We start from the raw sequence: 16,415 nt of genomic DNA, 5'->3' as shown, positions 1-16,415 counted from the left end.
ACAAAAATCTAAAACATTATAAAACAAAAAACTAAAACACCATAAAAAGTGATTTTAAAGGCAGTTGCACACCATTCATAAATTGGCAAATTTACATTTACCTGCAATCTGAAATGGCCAGAAATTGTACAGATCTTGAAACATGAACAATAGACATAGACCATAGACATGACATAGTAGCAAGGGTTTTTCAGATAAAAGTAAAACATTTAATTAATTATTGAATTAATTGATTAATTGATTAATTGATTAATTGATTAATTGATTAATTGATTAATTGATTAATTGATTAATTTGTATGCTGCCCCTCTCTGAAAACTCGGAGAGGCTCACAACAATAAAACAGTACAAATCCAATTGATTAAAACAATTTAAAAACCCTTAATATAAAAAGCAATCATACATCTCATATAAACCATACATAAAACAGAATGGCCCAGGGGAATCATATCATGAAGCTCTTCACTAAAGTTTGCATCTTTGGAAAAATCAGGTGGCTGGACTTCCGGTAGTGATGTCACACTGGTGCGAGCAACCCAATGGGGGCTCTGTTCAACTTGCATGATTTTTGGTGTTTCTGTGGCCTTTGGGGCAAGATCAGCTCTTGAAGAGAGCGCTGGTAGAGAGGGGAGAATTTTGAGGACTTAGGGAGAAAGCCGATGTCCTGGTAGAGCAAGAGATTCCCTCAGATCAGACACAGAAGAAATTGGCCTGTTAATGGCTGATCCAAAGGCATGACAGTCTGCTTGCTAAAGAGGAAGCAAAGAGTGAGGAAGCAGCGAGGCATATTAGTGGCAAAGAAAGTTTTAAAAAGTGAAAGATCCTCTGTGTCAATGGAGAAAAATTGAACTCAGAAAGGCAAGGGACCACCTTCTGCCGCACGAATCCCAGCGACTGGTTAGGTCCCACAGAGTTGGCCTTCTCCGGGTCCTGTCGATGAAACAATGTCATCTGGTGGGATCCAGGGGAAGAGCCTTCTCTGTGGCAGCCCCGACCCTCTGGAATCAACTCCCCCCGGAGATTAAGACTGCCCCCACCTTCCTTGTCTTTCGCAAACTCCTCAAAACTCATCTTTGCCATCAGGCATGGGGTAATTGATTCCACTTTACGCATGGTCTGTATGAGATGTATGATTGTTTTTATATTAAGGGTTTAAAATTGTTATAGTATTGGATTTGTATTGTTTATGTTGTGAGCCGCTCCGAGTCCTCGGAGAGGGGCGGCATATAAATCTAATGAATGAATGAATGAATGAATGAATGAATGAAAAAACAAGATTCCAATTGGATTGAAAAAATGACAAATACTTAGTGGGAGAGGAGAAGGCAAAGTAAAGTTTGTGATTGGAGAAGAGGGCAGCGTGAGAAGGGACTGAGAAAGTGTTTTGACAGCAAAAGAGGAAGAAGAGAAAGAGTGGGGACTTTGGAGAGAAGATTGGGAGAAAGACAGTAGGAGGACATGAGAAAGAAGGATGGAGAAGCGTAAAGATTGAAAGAAGCAGGTTGGCTGACAGTGCAAAATGGAAAGACATCATCTCGGGAAGGAAATATACATTTAGAGATCGTGAAGAAAATAAAACTTGGGAAGAAATTAAACCTGTGAACATGACGGTTGGATATTGAATTTAAAGATTTCTATTATTCTATTATACTTGTAGGAAAGATAAACTTAAAAAGACAAATTTAAGCCCATCTATTTCATTGTTGTTACACTTACAATAATGTCTTCATCTGTAACAGGAACTTAGTTTAAGGTCTCTGCCAAAATAATACAGTCTTTTTTAAACTATTCATTAATTTTCAAGCCTTAAATGTTTATTTATCAAGCCCCATCGCATAGTGTCATAGCAAAGCATGGGTATCCAGCTAGTTAAACTATAAATATGATCCCTATTTTTATTTCCAGAAGGTACTATCTTCGTCTGGGGCCAAAAAAAATTAACATCTTAAAATTAACTGTTGTCCTTTAAAATGTAAGCTACAATTAGTCTTTAATGTGCTACATTTTCTGGTTATTGTTCTTTTTAATGAATTCTTGAGTCACCCATTAATTCTAAATAGCCACTTTGAACCTGTCAAACATATTGCAATAATCAAGTCACAAATAGAATAGTTCCAAAAAAAGGATTATTATTTTTCAATTTATTTGACAGAATTTTAAGCCATCCACCACCCACAACTTTTCCCCCCTTAAAACATCTTTTAAGGTATAAGGATAATTATAGTTTCACAAGAAGAGAAATTGGAGGCTTTAAAAAATCTGACTTGGAAATGTGTAACAAAGAACTTCAAAACCAAACAAACAAACAAAACTCGACCATGAAACTGGAACTCCATAGAACTCTAAATTATTCTTGGGACTGATTATCAGATCCAGGTCTGCTGCAAACAAGCATGGATTTTAAAAACAAAAAAAGCAAAAGAAGTCAAAGCAATCTGATGAAACCCAGAGTTCAGATTGAGAAGACACCTTTATGTCTTAGTCAGCTAATGGAATCAATTTACAGCATTCAGTCTGTGAGATTAGCTGATTATATTCTGGCTGAAATTGCATCCTAGATGTTGTCTCCACTGCTAAGTCTATGACCTAGACTCTGTGATTCACAATGCAAACACCAGCGCCCTTGATTCTTAAACTTAATGTTGCAATCAATTTTGTCTCCTGTGCTAGTGTTCAAAGCTTACAGAACATTTCCTAGCTTAAAAAATCATTGCAAACGAAAAAATATATGATGTATGCAACTGGATTTTGTCTTCTACAGATTTTGAAAGAGATGATGGAAGAAATAGACTATGATCATGATGGAACTGTGACACTTGAAGAATGGATTCGGGGTGGTATGACCACCATCCCTCTGCTTGTTCTCCTAGGCATGGAAACAGTGAGTAATAGGCTAGATTTCACAACAATAACCCAAGTTTTTCCATCATGTTGTGTTTCTAGAGTAACAATACTTTAACGTAGGATAGGAAAGAATTATTGTTTGTTGGATAACCTTTCTTTCTACACATGGTGCAATGTGACTAACAATAGTTGAAATGCAGAATGGAAAATGGAAATTAAACATAAAATATAAATTAAAACCCAATCATATTTTAATTAACAATTTTTTAAAAAGGGTCAGGTCTGCTTCGCTCAGAATTTAGGAAAGTAAAACTCAGAGTCCATTTTGAGCTTCAAAGAATACTTTTACTAAACCAGAAGTGAATGCAATGAAAGAAAAGCAAAGTCAGAAGAAAAAGGCGTGTGAGATGCCTATTACAAAGTAACCCCAACACCCCCCCTTGGGCAGTCCACCCAATCCAAAATGTCCATAAGCATCAGGTGGGAGCGTCGTCACTGCCATGTCACACTTCTGGAATGCGCAGCCGTTAGCCTTGAGTTGGTGATAAGCAGGTCTGCTCTGCACATCTGTGCCAGCCTGCAACTTCCCCCTCCTCTTCCCTTTCTCATACAAAATCAAAACTCCCATGGGCTACTCCAGCGTGTCCCCCCCCCCCAAGTGCCTCCCCCCACCCCCGTTTCTTTATGGCAGCATATGCAGTGAAGATATGAAGAATAATGCAGAGAGGCTGACAAAAAGCCTGGCAAAATATATGCATTCAGCTACTTTTTTTCCCCCAAGGAAAAATATGTACATGTAACTACAGTGGTACCTCTACTTAAGAACTTAATTCGTTCCATGACCAGGTTCTTAAGTAGAAAAGTTTGTATGTAGAAGCAATTTTTCCCATAGGAATCAATGTAAAAGCAAATAATGCATGCAAATCCATTAGGAAAGAAATAAAAGCTCAGAATTTGGGTGGGAGGAGGAGGAAGAAGAAGAGGAGGAGGACAGTCACTGCCGAAGGAAGAAGGTGAGGTGAGGGGAATCAAAAAAATTCAAAACTTTAAGGCTTAAAAAAAAAAAGAGGGACTCTGAGGCGGTGAGGAGGAGCATGTGGTTTCCATACAACCGGCATGAGGCTGCTTCCCATACACTGCACCAGAGAGAGAAACTCAGGGGAAATGGCAGGAAACTGACCAGGCCTTTGTGTCACTTTCAAATTTCCTGGGAAATTTTTCCAGGCTCGGGTTCTTAATTAGAAAATGGTTCTTAAGAAGAGGCAAAAAAAATCTTGAACACCCAGTTCTTATCTGGAAACGTTCTTAAGTAGAGGTGTTCTCAGGTAGAGGTACCACTGTACTATTGAGAAGACCAGAAGCCACTTCTTTATTATTCTTTCTTTTGTTTATCTTTTATCTATTTTTTTATATATATTTTTCACCTTTCTATTACTTTTCTCCATTTCTCTTTGTATTTTACTCCATGGAAAAATGCATTTAATAAAAATTAATTTAAGCCTAATAGAATCCGAAAGGTGGACAATCCACCACTGGAAGCAATACAACGGAAGGTCTTCTGCTGAAGTGATCAGAAGTCATCTTCTGAAGAGCCTCTTAGGTAGAATTTCATATCTATAAAGATTTGTAATAGGAAAGGAAATCTCTCAGATAACTAGATTTCAACCCTCATTTTGAAAAATGGAACCAATACTTTAAACTGCACCAAGGAAGCAATTGTGATAATTAAGTTGAGAAAAAAGTGCTTTAAGTTGCTTCAAAAGATGACCTTCTGAAAAAAATTAGATATAATCAATCAGAATCAGTCAGAATATATATAGCCTCTTAGATTCTTTTAAGTCTCTGACTTTCTGAGAATGCAAGTTTTCCAAAATTCAGATTCTGAGCTTTCTTTTTAGTCATAGACACTAAGAACATCTTGAATGTCTGCCAAGCATTCCAAAGCTTCTAAAAAGTGAATGTCAATATAAATAAATTTAATTAGGTTCAAATTAAGGCTAGTAATATAGTAATTGTGCATTGTTATATCCATTTTACCTCTCCATCTGCCCTCTCCATCCACTCAAAACAGAATATCCTATGAAAATAGACTAACAATCCTGGGCCTAGAAAGCCTAGAACTACGGCGCCTAAAACACGATTTGAGTATTGCCCACCAGATCATATGCTGCAACGTCCTACCGGTCAATGACTACTTCAGCTTCAACCGCAACAAAGAAAGAGCACGCAACAGATTCAAACTTAATACGAACCGCTCCAAACTTGACTGTAAAAAATATGATTTCAACAATCAAGTTATCGAAGCGTGGAACTCATTGCCAGACTCAATTGTGTCAACCCCTAACCCCCAACATTTCTTCCTTAGACTCTCCACGATTGACCTCTCCAGGTTCCTAAGAGGCCAGTAAGGGGCGTACATAAGTGCACTGGTGTGCCTTTCGTCCCCTGTCCAATTGTCTTTCCTTTCTCTCACTTATCATATATATTTTCTTTCTTTCATATATCCTCTCCTCTAAGTTCACTTTACCCTTATATATATTACTACATGTCTATTTTTCTTCCTATGTATTTGTGTATTGGACAAATGAATAGATAGATAGATAGATAGATAGATAGATAGATAGATAGATAGATAGATAGATAGATAGATAGATAGATAGATAGATTCTTGAGACGTACCAATACAAGCAACTTTTTGAATTCCTGGTATAAACATTGTCTGGTACATCAGTAGCAGGAGCTATATACTCAGTTTCAGTTGTATAATCTCATGATTTAGGAGTCCTATCTTTAGAAGATAATGTGGTCATGTGATGGATTTTGAGAGATTATCTGTTGCTCTTGATTTCTTGAGCAATCAGATAGAAAACCCAATATAATAGGACAGATTGAAATATATATGTATATAGGAAAATATATTTTCAAATTTTAGTTCTACGACTTCTTAAAAATAAGGGTATTAGTCATCAGGCCTAGTAATTACAGTTATGTACCACTAAAGGCAATATTCCTCTGAACACAAGTAAGAGGGTGTTAATGTGCTCTTTGTGAAGTTTCCATAAGCTTTATTGAGAATTATAGGACAATAATCTCAAACTATGTAAGGCCTTTTTTTCTGATCCGCTACTTTACTTCTTAGACTATAAGCAGCATATTTTGTTATCTGACAGCAAATCTGGGATAATATTCCTGTATAAGGTTCTATCATTTTGAAATTTGTGAATTCTGGGTTTTTTTGTTTTTTTTTATTCAGAGTAGGCTGGATAGTTGCTTTTTTCCTTTCCTTCAACTTTTTGATAGCATGTCACTTCCTATTTTATTTGGTCATGTGCTAAAAGGCTATTTGTTCTTCTGGAAACAACTGGCGTGATTCAATATCTACAGTCCCCTATACTTTTCGGTTTGATTGAGATTAGTGGATTCTGTGTAATTTTGCTTTGTCTTTAGGGAGTATTGTTTGGGGGGTGGGCAGGTGTAAATAAGTGAAATACAAAATAAAATAAAGTTAAAAGACAAAATAAAAGGCAAATGAATTGGAAATTGTGTAATGCAATTGTTGAAAGTCACCTCCATTAATTTGCTGATGCAACTTTGGTGCTTGGCTGATGGTTTTGTCTGGCTCAAAATAGGAATCCCTAAGCTAAATGTTTAGAGGTGTGGGGAGACCAAGTTGCATTGAATAGTAGAAAAGTGTTTGTGTTTTGTGCCTCTGTAAGTAAATGCAGATCAGAGATTAGATTTTTTTGCTGTGAAGCCTCCATGCATATCATGGTATCCCAGATAGAAATGCTAGCCACCATAACCATTCAAAAAGGAATATTTGAAATTGTATTATGGAGATATTAGTAATAAAGTACTCTGGAGTGCCTTTTTCTGTAATGGCACTCATGGAATCATGTTGATTCACTCTCTTCCAAATTAGTGCAGTGCAGTCAGGCAGTAGGGAAAGCAAGTAGGATGCTTGGCTGCATAGCTAGAGGTATAACAAGCAGGAAGAGGGAGATTATGATCCCGCTATATAGAATGCTGGTGAGACCACATTTGGAATACTGTGTTCAGTTCTGGAGACCTCACCTACAAAAAGATATTGACAAAATTGAACGGGTCCAAAGACGGGCTACAAGAATGGTGGAAGGTCTTAAGCATAAAACGTATCAGGAAAGACTTAATGAACTCAATCTGTATAGTCTGGAGGACAGAAGGAAAAGGGGGGACATGATCGAAACATTTAAATATATTAAAGGGTTAAATAAGGTCCAGGAGGGAAGTGTTTTTAGTAGGAAAGTGAACACAAGAACAAGGGGACACAATCTGAGGTTAGTTGGGGGAAAGCTCAAAAGCAACATGAGAAAATATTATTTTACTGAAAGAGTAGTAGATCCTTGGAACAAACTTCCAGCAGACGTGGTAGATAAATCCACAGTAACTGAATTTAAACATGCCTGGGATAAACATATATCCATCCTAAGATAAAATACAGAAAATAGTATAAGGGCAGACTAGATGGACCATGGGGTCTTTTTCTGCCGTCAGACTTCTATGTTTCTATGTTTCTATGTTTCTACTTATCATAGAGGCGATTGCATATAGTGTGTAGTGTATTCTGTTGCCAAATACTGTGCAACTGTATGGAGAAGTTGTCCTATGCCAGTGATGGTGAACCTATGGTACGGGTACCACCGGTGGCACCTGGAGCCCTATCTGCTAGCATGCGAGCCGTTAACTTAGCTCAGTTCCAACGTGTGCCAGCCAGCTGATTTTTGGCTCACACGGAGGCTCTAGGAGGGAATTTTTGGCTTCAGAGAGCCTCCGGGAGGAAGGTGGGGGGGCGTTTTTATCCTCCCCTGGCTCCAGGGAAGCCTTTGGAGCTTGGAGAGGGTGAAACACGAGCCTACTGAGCCCACCAAAAGTTGGGAAACAGGATGTTCCCCACCCCCAGAGGCAGTGTTCCCTCCAATTTTTTTTGCGGGTGGGCGGAAAAGTATAGTGTCTGAGCGGCAGTCCCTTCGGGACTGGCCGGCACAGAAATAATAAATAAACAAATAAACAAACAAGCAAACAAATAAAAAACCCACTCTGTTTTGCCTCAGAGAATTTCAAAATTCTGAGTCTGTGGAGAGGGGCGGCATACAAATCTAAATAATAAATAAACAAATAAATAATAAATAAAATAAAATACTGTACTGTACTGTACTGTACTGTACTGTACTGTGTGTCTATAACAGTGAGCTCATAATAGGGCAACTCTATCAATATCAAAATGCCACTTAAATAGTTGAGCTAGTTTCAAACTAGATTTTGATTTTCTTTCTCTCTTCCTTACTCCCATTCTTTTTCTTTCTCTTTTCCTTCCTCTCTTTTTTCTATCTGTTTCTCTCTCTTCCTCTCTTCCTTTCTCTCTCCTTCCCTCTCATTCTTTCCCTCTCGGCTTCTGGGCAGGTTTGGAAAACTCTGAGTTGATGATGATTTTTAACTGAGCGATTGCTCACTGCTCAGCTTAGAGGGAACTATGCCCAGAGGGCCTCCAGGGGGCAGGAGAAGCTGTTTTCACCCTCCCCAGGCATTGAATTATGGGTGTGGGCACTCGAGCATGTGCGATAACACACGCGCGCGTTCTTTCGGCATCTGAGGGAAAAAGGTTCGCCATCATTGACCTATGTACAAGATTGATGTTCCCCATAATAACACAATGAGAATAATATCTGGAATGCTTAAATCCACACCACTCTCATGGCTTCGTGTTCTTTCTAACATTGCACCTCCTGACTGATCTCAGATGTCAACAGACAGTTTGAGAGTGGAATAAGATAAACACGCCGAATGGCCGAGACTAGTGCACCAGAACAAACTATAACACATATCGTTCAAGAAAGTCTCTTCAGGAAATATCAAGGCACCTGGGATAATCTCATTCCAGCCACACCAGAAGCAATTAGGTAGTTAGCTTCCTTAGTGTTCTGTCAGGCTCTCTGGTAGAATCCTCCTAAAAATTCACAGGTACAAATTTCAGACACACACACACACGTTTGAAAATTCAAAACAATGTTCTTTATAATGAAAATTCACTTAAACCAAGCCCTCTTTTGCTATAGCAAAGAGCACTTGTCTCCAAACAAACTGGTAATTTGTACAAGTCCCTTATCAGTTCTGTGATACTTAGCTTGCAGCTGTGAGGCAATTCACAGTCCTTCTTTCACAAAGTGAAACACACTTTGCTCTGGTTTAGTTTCAAAGCAGGGAAAAATCAGCACACAAAAGGTCAAAGTCAGTAAAGCAGTCACGAAACACAATGATCAGATAATCCTCCACAATGGCCAAACCCACAGGCTAATATTTATAGCAGCCTCACTAATTACCACAGCCCCACCCAGCCACAGGTGGCCTCATTTTCTTTGATAATAATCTCTCTGTTGTTGCCTATGCATCACTCTCCTCATGCGTGGCTGTATCATTAACTCTTGTTCTGAATCCAAGGAGGAGCTAGATAATTGATCTCCTTCTGAGCTGTCTGCCACACTCTCCTCCTCCCTGTTACTCATGTCTTCTTGGTCAGAGGAGCCTTCATCATCAGATTCCACTGGGGCAAAACAGGCCTGCAGCATGTGGATGTCTCCCCCACATCCACAGTCCTTGGGGCAGGAGCAGGGCCAGAGCTAACCACAACACTTAGGTATCGATTTATAACATCTATGCCATTGCAATTCTACGGCTCCATATTATGGTGGGTTTTTTTAATGGTTTTATCCTAATTTAATATATTATCTTTTATATTGTATTGTACATACAACACACACACACACACAAATGCATTATAAAGAGATAATACTGATAACTGTGCAAAGTGCATATTTATGTGATTGGAGGGTCATTGGAGGGTCATTGGAGATTCATCATACTGATTCTTCTTTGCTAAGTGAACTTTTAAATATATATATATCCCTACAGAATATAAAGGATGATGGCCAACATGCTTGGAGACTGAAACATTTCAAGAAGCCTGCCTACTGCAACTTTTGCCGCACTATGTTACTCGGAGTTAGGAAGCAAGGCCTGTGCTGTTCCTGTAAGTCCCCGCAGATGCACAATAGTTATGGCTAGTGAGATTACCTGCATGTCAGTTGGGAAGAGTCATGTCAAAATCACCCCAAAAGATGGGGAAAGGGGTTTGTTTTAGTTACTGTTTTAACCTTAAAACCAGGGTTGCCCAGAAAGTAATGCACCACATTTTTTCTTCAACAATTATTTATTGAACACAATGAAACTTACACACAAGAAAGAATGATGTTTCTTCTACACTCCCTATTTTTCCACGTAATCTCCGTCCTGTTCTATGGCCTCTCTCTAGCGAGACATGTATGCCCTGTTGGTACCAATCCTTGTTCTAGTCATGAAGTCTTTGAGCTCTGCCGAACTGTCTTCCAATGGCCTCACCCTCTGTGCCCAGTGACTAGCCATATTTCTGTTGACTGCAGATTCTCCATAAACTGTACACAAACATTTGTGAATGTCCCCAACAGTTTCTTTCCCCGTAGTGAGAAATCCAATGACGACACGCTGCTTGTAACATACCGTACATCACTTACAGATGCCATTTTGAAACGCTGTTGCAGCTATGGTATCTGTCTGAAGAAATGCAAAATTTATACACGCACGCCTGTCAATTCAAATAATGTATATCTAAAGTTTCGCATTCGTACCATTAAAGTGTAGGCTGAGGGGAAAAAAATGGTGCATTCCTTTCCGGGCGATCCTTGTAGTAAGGCTTCAATATTTCCAGTATGTTCCTTTCTCAAAGGAAGCTTGAGTTTTTTCCAATTGTATTTATTTATTTATTTATTTATTTATTGGATTTGTATGCCGCCCCTCTCCGTAGGCTCAGGGCGGCTAACAACAGTGGTAAAAACAACATGTGACAATCCAATACTAAGACGGCTAAAAACCCTTATTTTAAAAACCAATCATACATACAAGCATACCATACATAAATTGTAGAAGCCTAGGGGGAAAGGATATCTCAGTTCCCCCATGCCTAATGACAGAGGTGGGTTTTAAGGAGCTTACGAAAGGCAAGAAGGGTGGGGGCGATCCTAATCTCTGGGGGGAGTTGGTTCCAGAGGGCCAGGGCCGCCACAGAGAAGGCTCTTCCCCTGGGTCCTGCCAAACAGCATTGTTTAGTTGACGGGACCCAGAGAAGACCCACTCTGTGGGACCTAACTGGTCGCTGGGATTCGTGCGGCAGAAGGCGGTCCCGGAGATAATCTGGTCCGGTGCCATGAAGGGCTTTATAGGTCATAACCAACACTTTGATCAACACTTGTATTATAGAAACAGGTACAAATGATAAGCCATTTTCAGGACAACCAAAGTAATAACTGAGAGAAAATAGTCTTTTCTAGGATTCAGATGAATCAACTTGAAACCCTGAATGTTACATGCTTTAACAGCTTCCTATTGCCACAGCTCTTCTTTTGCATTGAAAAAATTCATCAGTATTCTGTTAATGGCACTGGACAGTCCCAAAGACTAAAAAAAAGTTATCTTTCAAAAAGAAAAATAGTATAAGAGGCAGCCAAACAACAGCCTTTTGCTGAAATAGATTATTTCACAAAAGCTTAGGTGAAAGAGGCATGTCCTCGGTTGCTATCTAAAGAAAGCTTAGAGGCCAACCTTATTATTATTTATTAGATTTGTATGCCGCCCCTCTCCGTAGACTCGGGGCGGCTCACAACAATAACAAGAACAATGTAAGAACAAATCTAATAATTTAAAAAACACTAAAAACCCCATTATTAAAAGCAAACATACACACAAACATACCATGTATAAACTGTATAGGTCCAGGGGAGATGTCTCAGTTCCCCCATGCCTGACAGCAGAGATGGGTCTTAAGAAATTTACGAAAGGCAAGGAGGGTGGGGGCAGTTCTAATCTCCGGGGGGAGCTGGTTCAAGAGGGTCGGGGCCGCCACAGAGAAGGCTCTTCTCCTGGGTCCCGCCAAACAACATTGTTTAGTCAACTGGACCCGGAGAAGGCCAACTCTGTGGGACCTAACCGGTCGCTGGGATTCGTGCGGCAGAAGGCGGTCCCGGAGGTATTCTGGTCCGATGCCATGAAGGGCTTTATAGGTCATAACCAACCCTTGGAACAAGAGTTTCAAATATTAAGGTTGATTAGATGGCTACTGAGAAGTCTCACTGGATTCAATAGAACATAATTTATAGTAAATGTATAAAGATGGCAACTGTTAAAACATTACTTTTAAATTTTAACTTACAGGGATCTGAGATTTAGAAGATAACATATACACATATTGCCCCATGCTGAGAAATGACCTCACCAACACCAGGTAGAGGTTAATCATGAGGGGTAAAAGAATCACATCCTGAGGCAGCCCACAACACAAAAATGATATCATAACTTTTGGTGGTATCGAAAGTCACTGAAAGTTCAAGGAGACTAGGACAAATGCACCACCTCTGTCCCTGGCCAGTCATAGATCATCCACAAGGGTCATCAGTGCCATCTCAATAGTGAATGGTGAATCTACTATCATGGATTATGACATCAGTTTATCCATTTAGAATGTTTCCAAGAATTTTATATACAATTGCAAACATGAAATAATATATTTTAACAGCCAAACTCTAGAAGTAGCTGGAAACTGTCCTCAATGCAATAATTTAGAATGGCTCTCTCTTTTTTCTTTCATTTCTACAGTTTGTAAATATACTGTACATGAAAGATGTGTGTCCAAAGATATTGCTCCTTGCATCAGTACATACGTAAAATCCAAGAAAAATACAAATGTAAGTGAGGTTTATGTGGAATATCAGTGCTGTGTGTCCATTGGTTAATCATCTTCCATGAATTCAAAAGCCATCTGTATGTAGAACATGCAGTCCATACTGTCATACTAATGCTATTTTAGTAAAATAGGTCTCTGTCTTATGACAACCAATTCACTCTTGTGAATTTGATGTAATATATACATATCAGCCTCAAATGGAGGACTTTATATTTGGTGCAGGATTTGCAAATAAGCTTTAGGATTAATTTTTGTTTGCAAAGTGATAATGTGTTCTTTTTTGCACCATTTAAATCTTGTTGTCTTAAATGTTGTATTTAATGAAAAATCAGTACAGTATATGTGTTTATACAGTGTTTCCCAACCTTGGCAATTTGAAGATATCTGGACTTCAACTCCCAGAATTCCCCAGCCAGCATTTGCTGGCTGGGGAATTCTGGGAGTTGAAGTCCAGATATCTTCAAATTGCCAAGGTTGGGAAACACTGGTTTAATATAAAGTACTATAGGTCCACAAAAATACTGCTTTCCAGACCTTATCTTTGGTAAGCTACACCTAGCAGTAAAACAGCACAGAGTGAATTCCTTGCAAGAAACCTCTGTGTTTTCAAAACTGAAATCTCAATTATAGTGTTGTTCTCCATCAATTACATCATTTACGATATCAACCAAACTCTATTAGCTACTTCAATAAGTACACTAGATACATAATTCTATAGACCAACAGTATTAACGAGAACCACTAGAGAAATTAAAACTCTACTGAAATTGTAACTGTGTTAAGGTTCAAACAGTATAGTCTCGGTTGCAGGAAAAAAGTAAAGAGCTAAATTGAAATTTGGGGCTTTAATCAGACATTGAGATAGATAGAGTTGTTTGCAGTATATGCACGAGTATACAATACTGCTTAAGAGCTGCTTCCAAAGGTATGCACATTATAAGTTACAATATAATGATGAGTCAGAAAGACCTTGGGACATAGAGGAAAGAGATGATAACTAGGGAACTGTCGGATAAGAGACAGCAGAGCCCACAGCTGTAGACTGAGCAGAGCAAGAGACTCAGAAGGGACTCGCCATAAGTTCTCAGATTCTAAAGATAATAGCAGGAGAACTGTACTTTCACACTTGCAAAGTTCTATTAATATAGCTTTACAGTAAAGTAAAATTGGTTGTGTTGCCTATCTGGTCTACCAGGTAAGGCTGAGAGTTAAACTATTTACCTACAACCATTTATGCTTTCATAAACGTATAGATAATATAAACAGCATTTAGGCTTATATACAGTCCCGTAGTGCTTTACAGCACTATCTGAGTGATTTACAGTGTTAGCATATTGCCCCCAACAATCTGGATTCTCATTTTACTGACCTCTGAAGGATGGAAGGTTGAATCAAGATTGAGTCCTATCAGAATCGAATTCCAGGCTTTGGGCAGAGTTTGTTTGTAATGCTGCATTCTACCTACTGTGTCATCAGTGCTCTGATATAAATATATAGAAATACCCAATAATCAGAAAAAACAATTCCCTAAACTGAAGATGAAGACTGTTCCTGTAATACAGACCTTGGCAAGGGTCGGCCCGCGGGCCGCATCCGGCCTGCCCGCTATCTATGACCAGCCTGCCCGCTATCTGTGACTGGTCCACGGAGGTCAGGGTCCACTCTAGTACGAGGATGAAAGAGCTCACCGTGTCTGCTGGAACTCCTCCAGTTCCGGCTTTCCTGATGAATCATGAGGAAAGCAGGAACCAGAGGAGTCCCGGCAGACACGGTTGTTCTGTCTGGGTCACTCCGGAAGCTATGACCAACCCAAAAAGATAAGCCAAACACACCGGTGCAATGCAAATGCAGTTTATACAGTTCGAGAGAAACAAAACTAACAGAAAATGTTCTTACAAAGCAGGAAAACACTGGAACTCCAAATATATCCACAAAGGCAATAGTCCATGCAGCAATACAGGATTCTTGCTGCCAAGACGAGGCTGTAGATAGCAGACATACACCTCCCACGGGTCTTCCAAACTGCTGGGCCACAAGCCAGGAACAGAGACGCCGAGAAACAAGACAGGATAACGCAACTCCAAACTGATAACACTCCACATGGCTTCAAGGGCTGGCCTGCCTTATATACCCTTTCCCTGTTAATGAGGACCACACCCAAGCCCAGCTGTTCCTAATTCACTGCTGATAGTATTATTGCTCCTTCCTTTGATCTGAACGTCTCTGTCGCATGTCAATGACAGCTTGAGCTTCGTCCCCTAGTGACTCCAAGCTACTGGCTGGGGAGAGCCCCTCCCCGGGGCTCTCATGCTGTTTTCCTCATCCCCTTCCTGACTATATTCTCCCCCGTCCGACTGCTCAGCCCCCTCCTCTTCGCTTTCATCCTCCTCCGGGCATGGAGCCAGCAAAGACGCAGCTGGACCCTGATCGGCCTCAGGCTGAACCATAACAATGATGAGCTCTTTTATCCTCGCACTGGAACGGACCCCGACCTCCTACTGAGAGCAGCCGAGCACAGAAACCACGCAAACACTCCAGTGCAGTGACTGTGGTGCACCGTGTTGCCATAAAGCAAACAATTAGGGGTCTGTAGAGTGGATCTGGGTGTTTAGGTCTGGTCAGGGTCTGGGTCTTTACAGTATTGGGTAGAACTCAGTTAATTAAATTAGTCCGGCCCTCTAAAACTATCCCAATTTCCCATGCGGCCTTATGGCAAAATTAATTGCCTACTATAGTAGGAACTTCCCTAAATTTGTACTATCCTCCCTTTCTACTAAGCTAGTTGAACAATTTTGCATTCTAGATTATGCAGCACACATGGATTGAGGGCAATTCCCCAGCCAAGTGTGATCGATGTCATAAAAGCATCAAATGCTACCAGGGAATTACCGGACTACATTGTGCATGGTGCCAAATCACAGTGAGTACGTGAAGAGAATGTGGTCTTTTTATTTTTAACCAAAAATTATGGAGATCTACTTTAGTCAAGACAGGTTGTTACACATTTAATAAATTTTGTGACATGTTTGTAAGAAATAAAGGTTAATCTTCCCTTACTACTGTAGTTATCTCTCCTAATCCCCAAAATAGCAATTATTCAGTAAATTATAGAGAAATCATAAATGCTAAAAATATTGTAGTTCATGTAGTTCAGTAGTTCATGCCACTATACATCACCTCTTTTGTAATTCTGACATATATAAGTAATTTTTTGTGAAAACAAAGGTCAACAATGTATTTTTAGAAGGCTGCAGACGCAAAATTGGCTTTCTCTAGAAAAACATCCATGATTGGATGATAACAAAGATATTAGTCACTTTGTGACTATTATAAGCACCACAGTGGTACAAAAATGAAACTCATAGGATGCATTGAATTTTTATATTTGGAAGCATTGTATTTTTATCGTTTTGTGTACTGATACTACATGTCTCTTAAGTGCAATGATAGCTACAGATGTTTACCAGACCTGCAGATATTAAGGCAGGAAGAATAGAGCTGTTTAAAAGCATGATTTTTAAAATTTTTATTAATATTTTAATTTAAACTCTTCTCCTTTTCCAAAGAACTCAGAGAAGTTCTTTGAAGAAACAGCAACAATTTCACAGAATTACAAGCTATTTACAACAGAAAAGCATAACCTCCCACAATTCCTGTACATTGCCTCCAGAGCTCCTCCTAAAAATTAGCAACAAATTGTAATTTGTAATGTGATAGAATAGATTTCACTCCTGGGCAGTTGTAGCTTCCAAATGATCTTAAAGGC

The 16,415-nt window shown here is 39.4% G+C and overlaps 1 protein-coding gene across 3 annotated transcripts in view; it reads left to right on the top strand.

The window, feature by feature from the left end:
• DGKG (diacylglycerol kinase gamma) overlaps positions 1 to 16,415 on the top strand; it is a 165,049-nt gene that overhangs the window by 82,465 nt on the left and 66,169 nt on the right. For all 3 annotated transcript variants that reach the window (XM_070753132.1, XM_070753133.1, XM_070753131.1), the window contains 4 exons: positions 2,762 to 2,881; positions 9,790 to 9,907; positions 12,562 to 12,650; positions 15,453 to 15,569. In XM_070753132.1, coding sequence (XP_070609233.1) covers positions 2,762 to 2,881; positions 9,790 to 9,907; positions 12,562 to 12,650; positions 15,453 to 15,569 — 444 coding nt within the window. The remainder of the gene's footprint in view (positions 1 to 2,761; positions 2,882 to 9,789; positions 9,908 to 12,561; positions 12,651 to 15,452; positions 15,570 to 16,415) is intronic.

This window comes from Erythrolamprus reginae, chromosome 5, assembly GCF_031021105.1.
Source record: "Erythrolamprus reginae isolate rEryReg1 chromosome 5, rEryReg1.hap1, whole genome shotgun sequence".
In the NCBI taxonomy this organism is placed as follows: domain Eukaryota; kingdom Metazoa; phylum Chordata; class Lepidosauria; order Squamata; family Dipsadidae; genus Erythrolamprus; species Erythrolamprus reginae.
The sequence above is the reverse complement of the archived record's forward strand: the minus strand, read 5'-3'. Positions and strand labels throughout refer to the sequence as shown.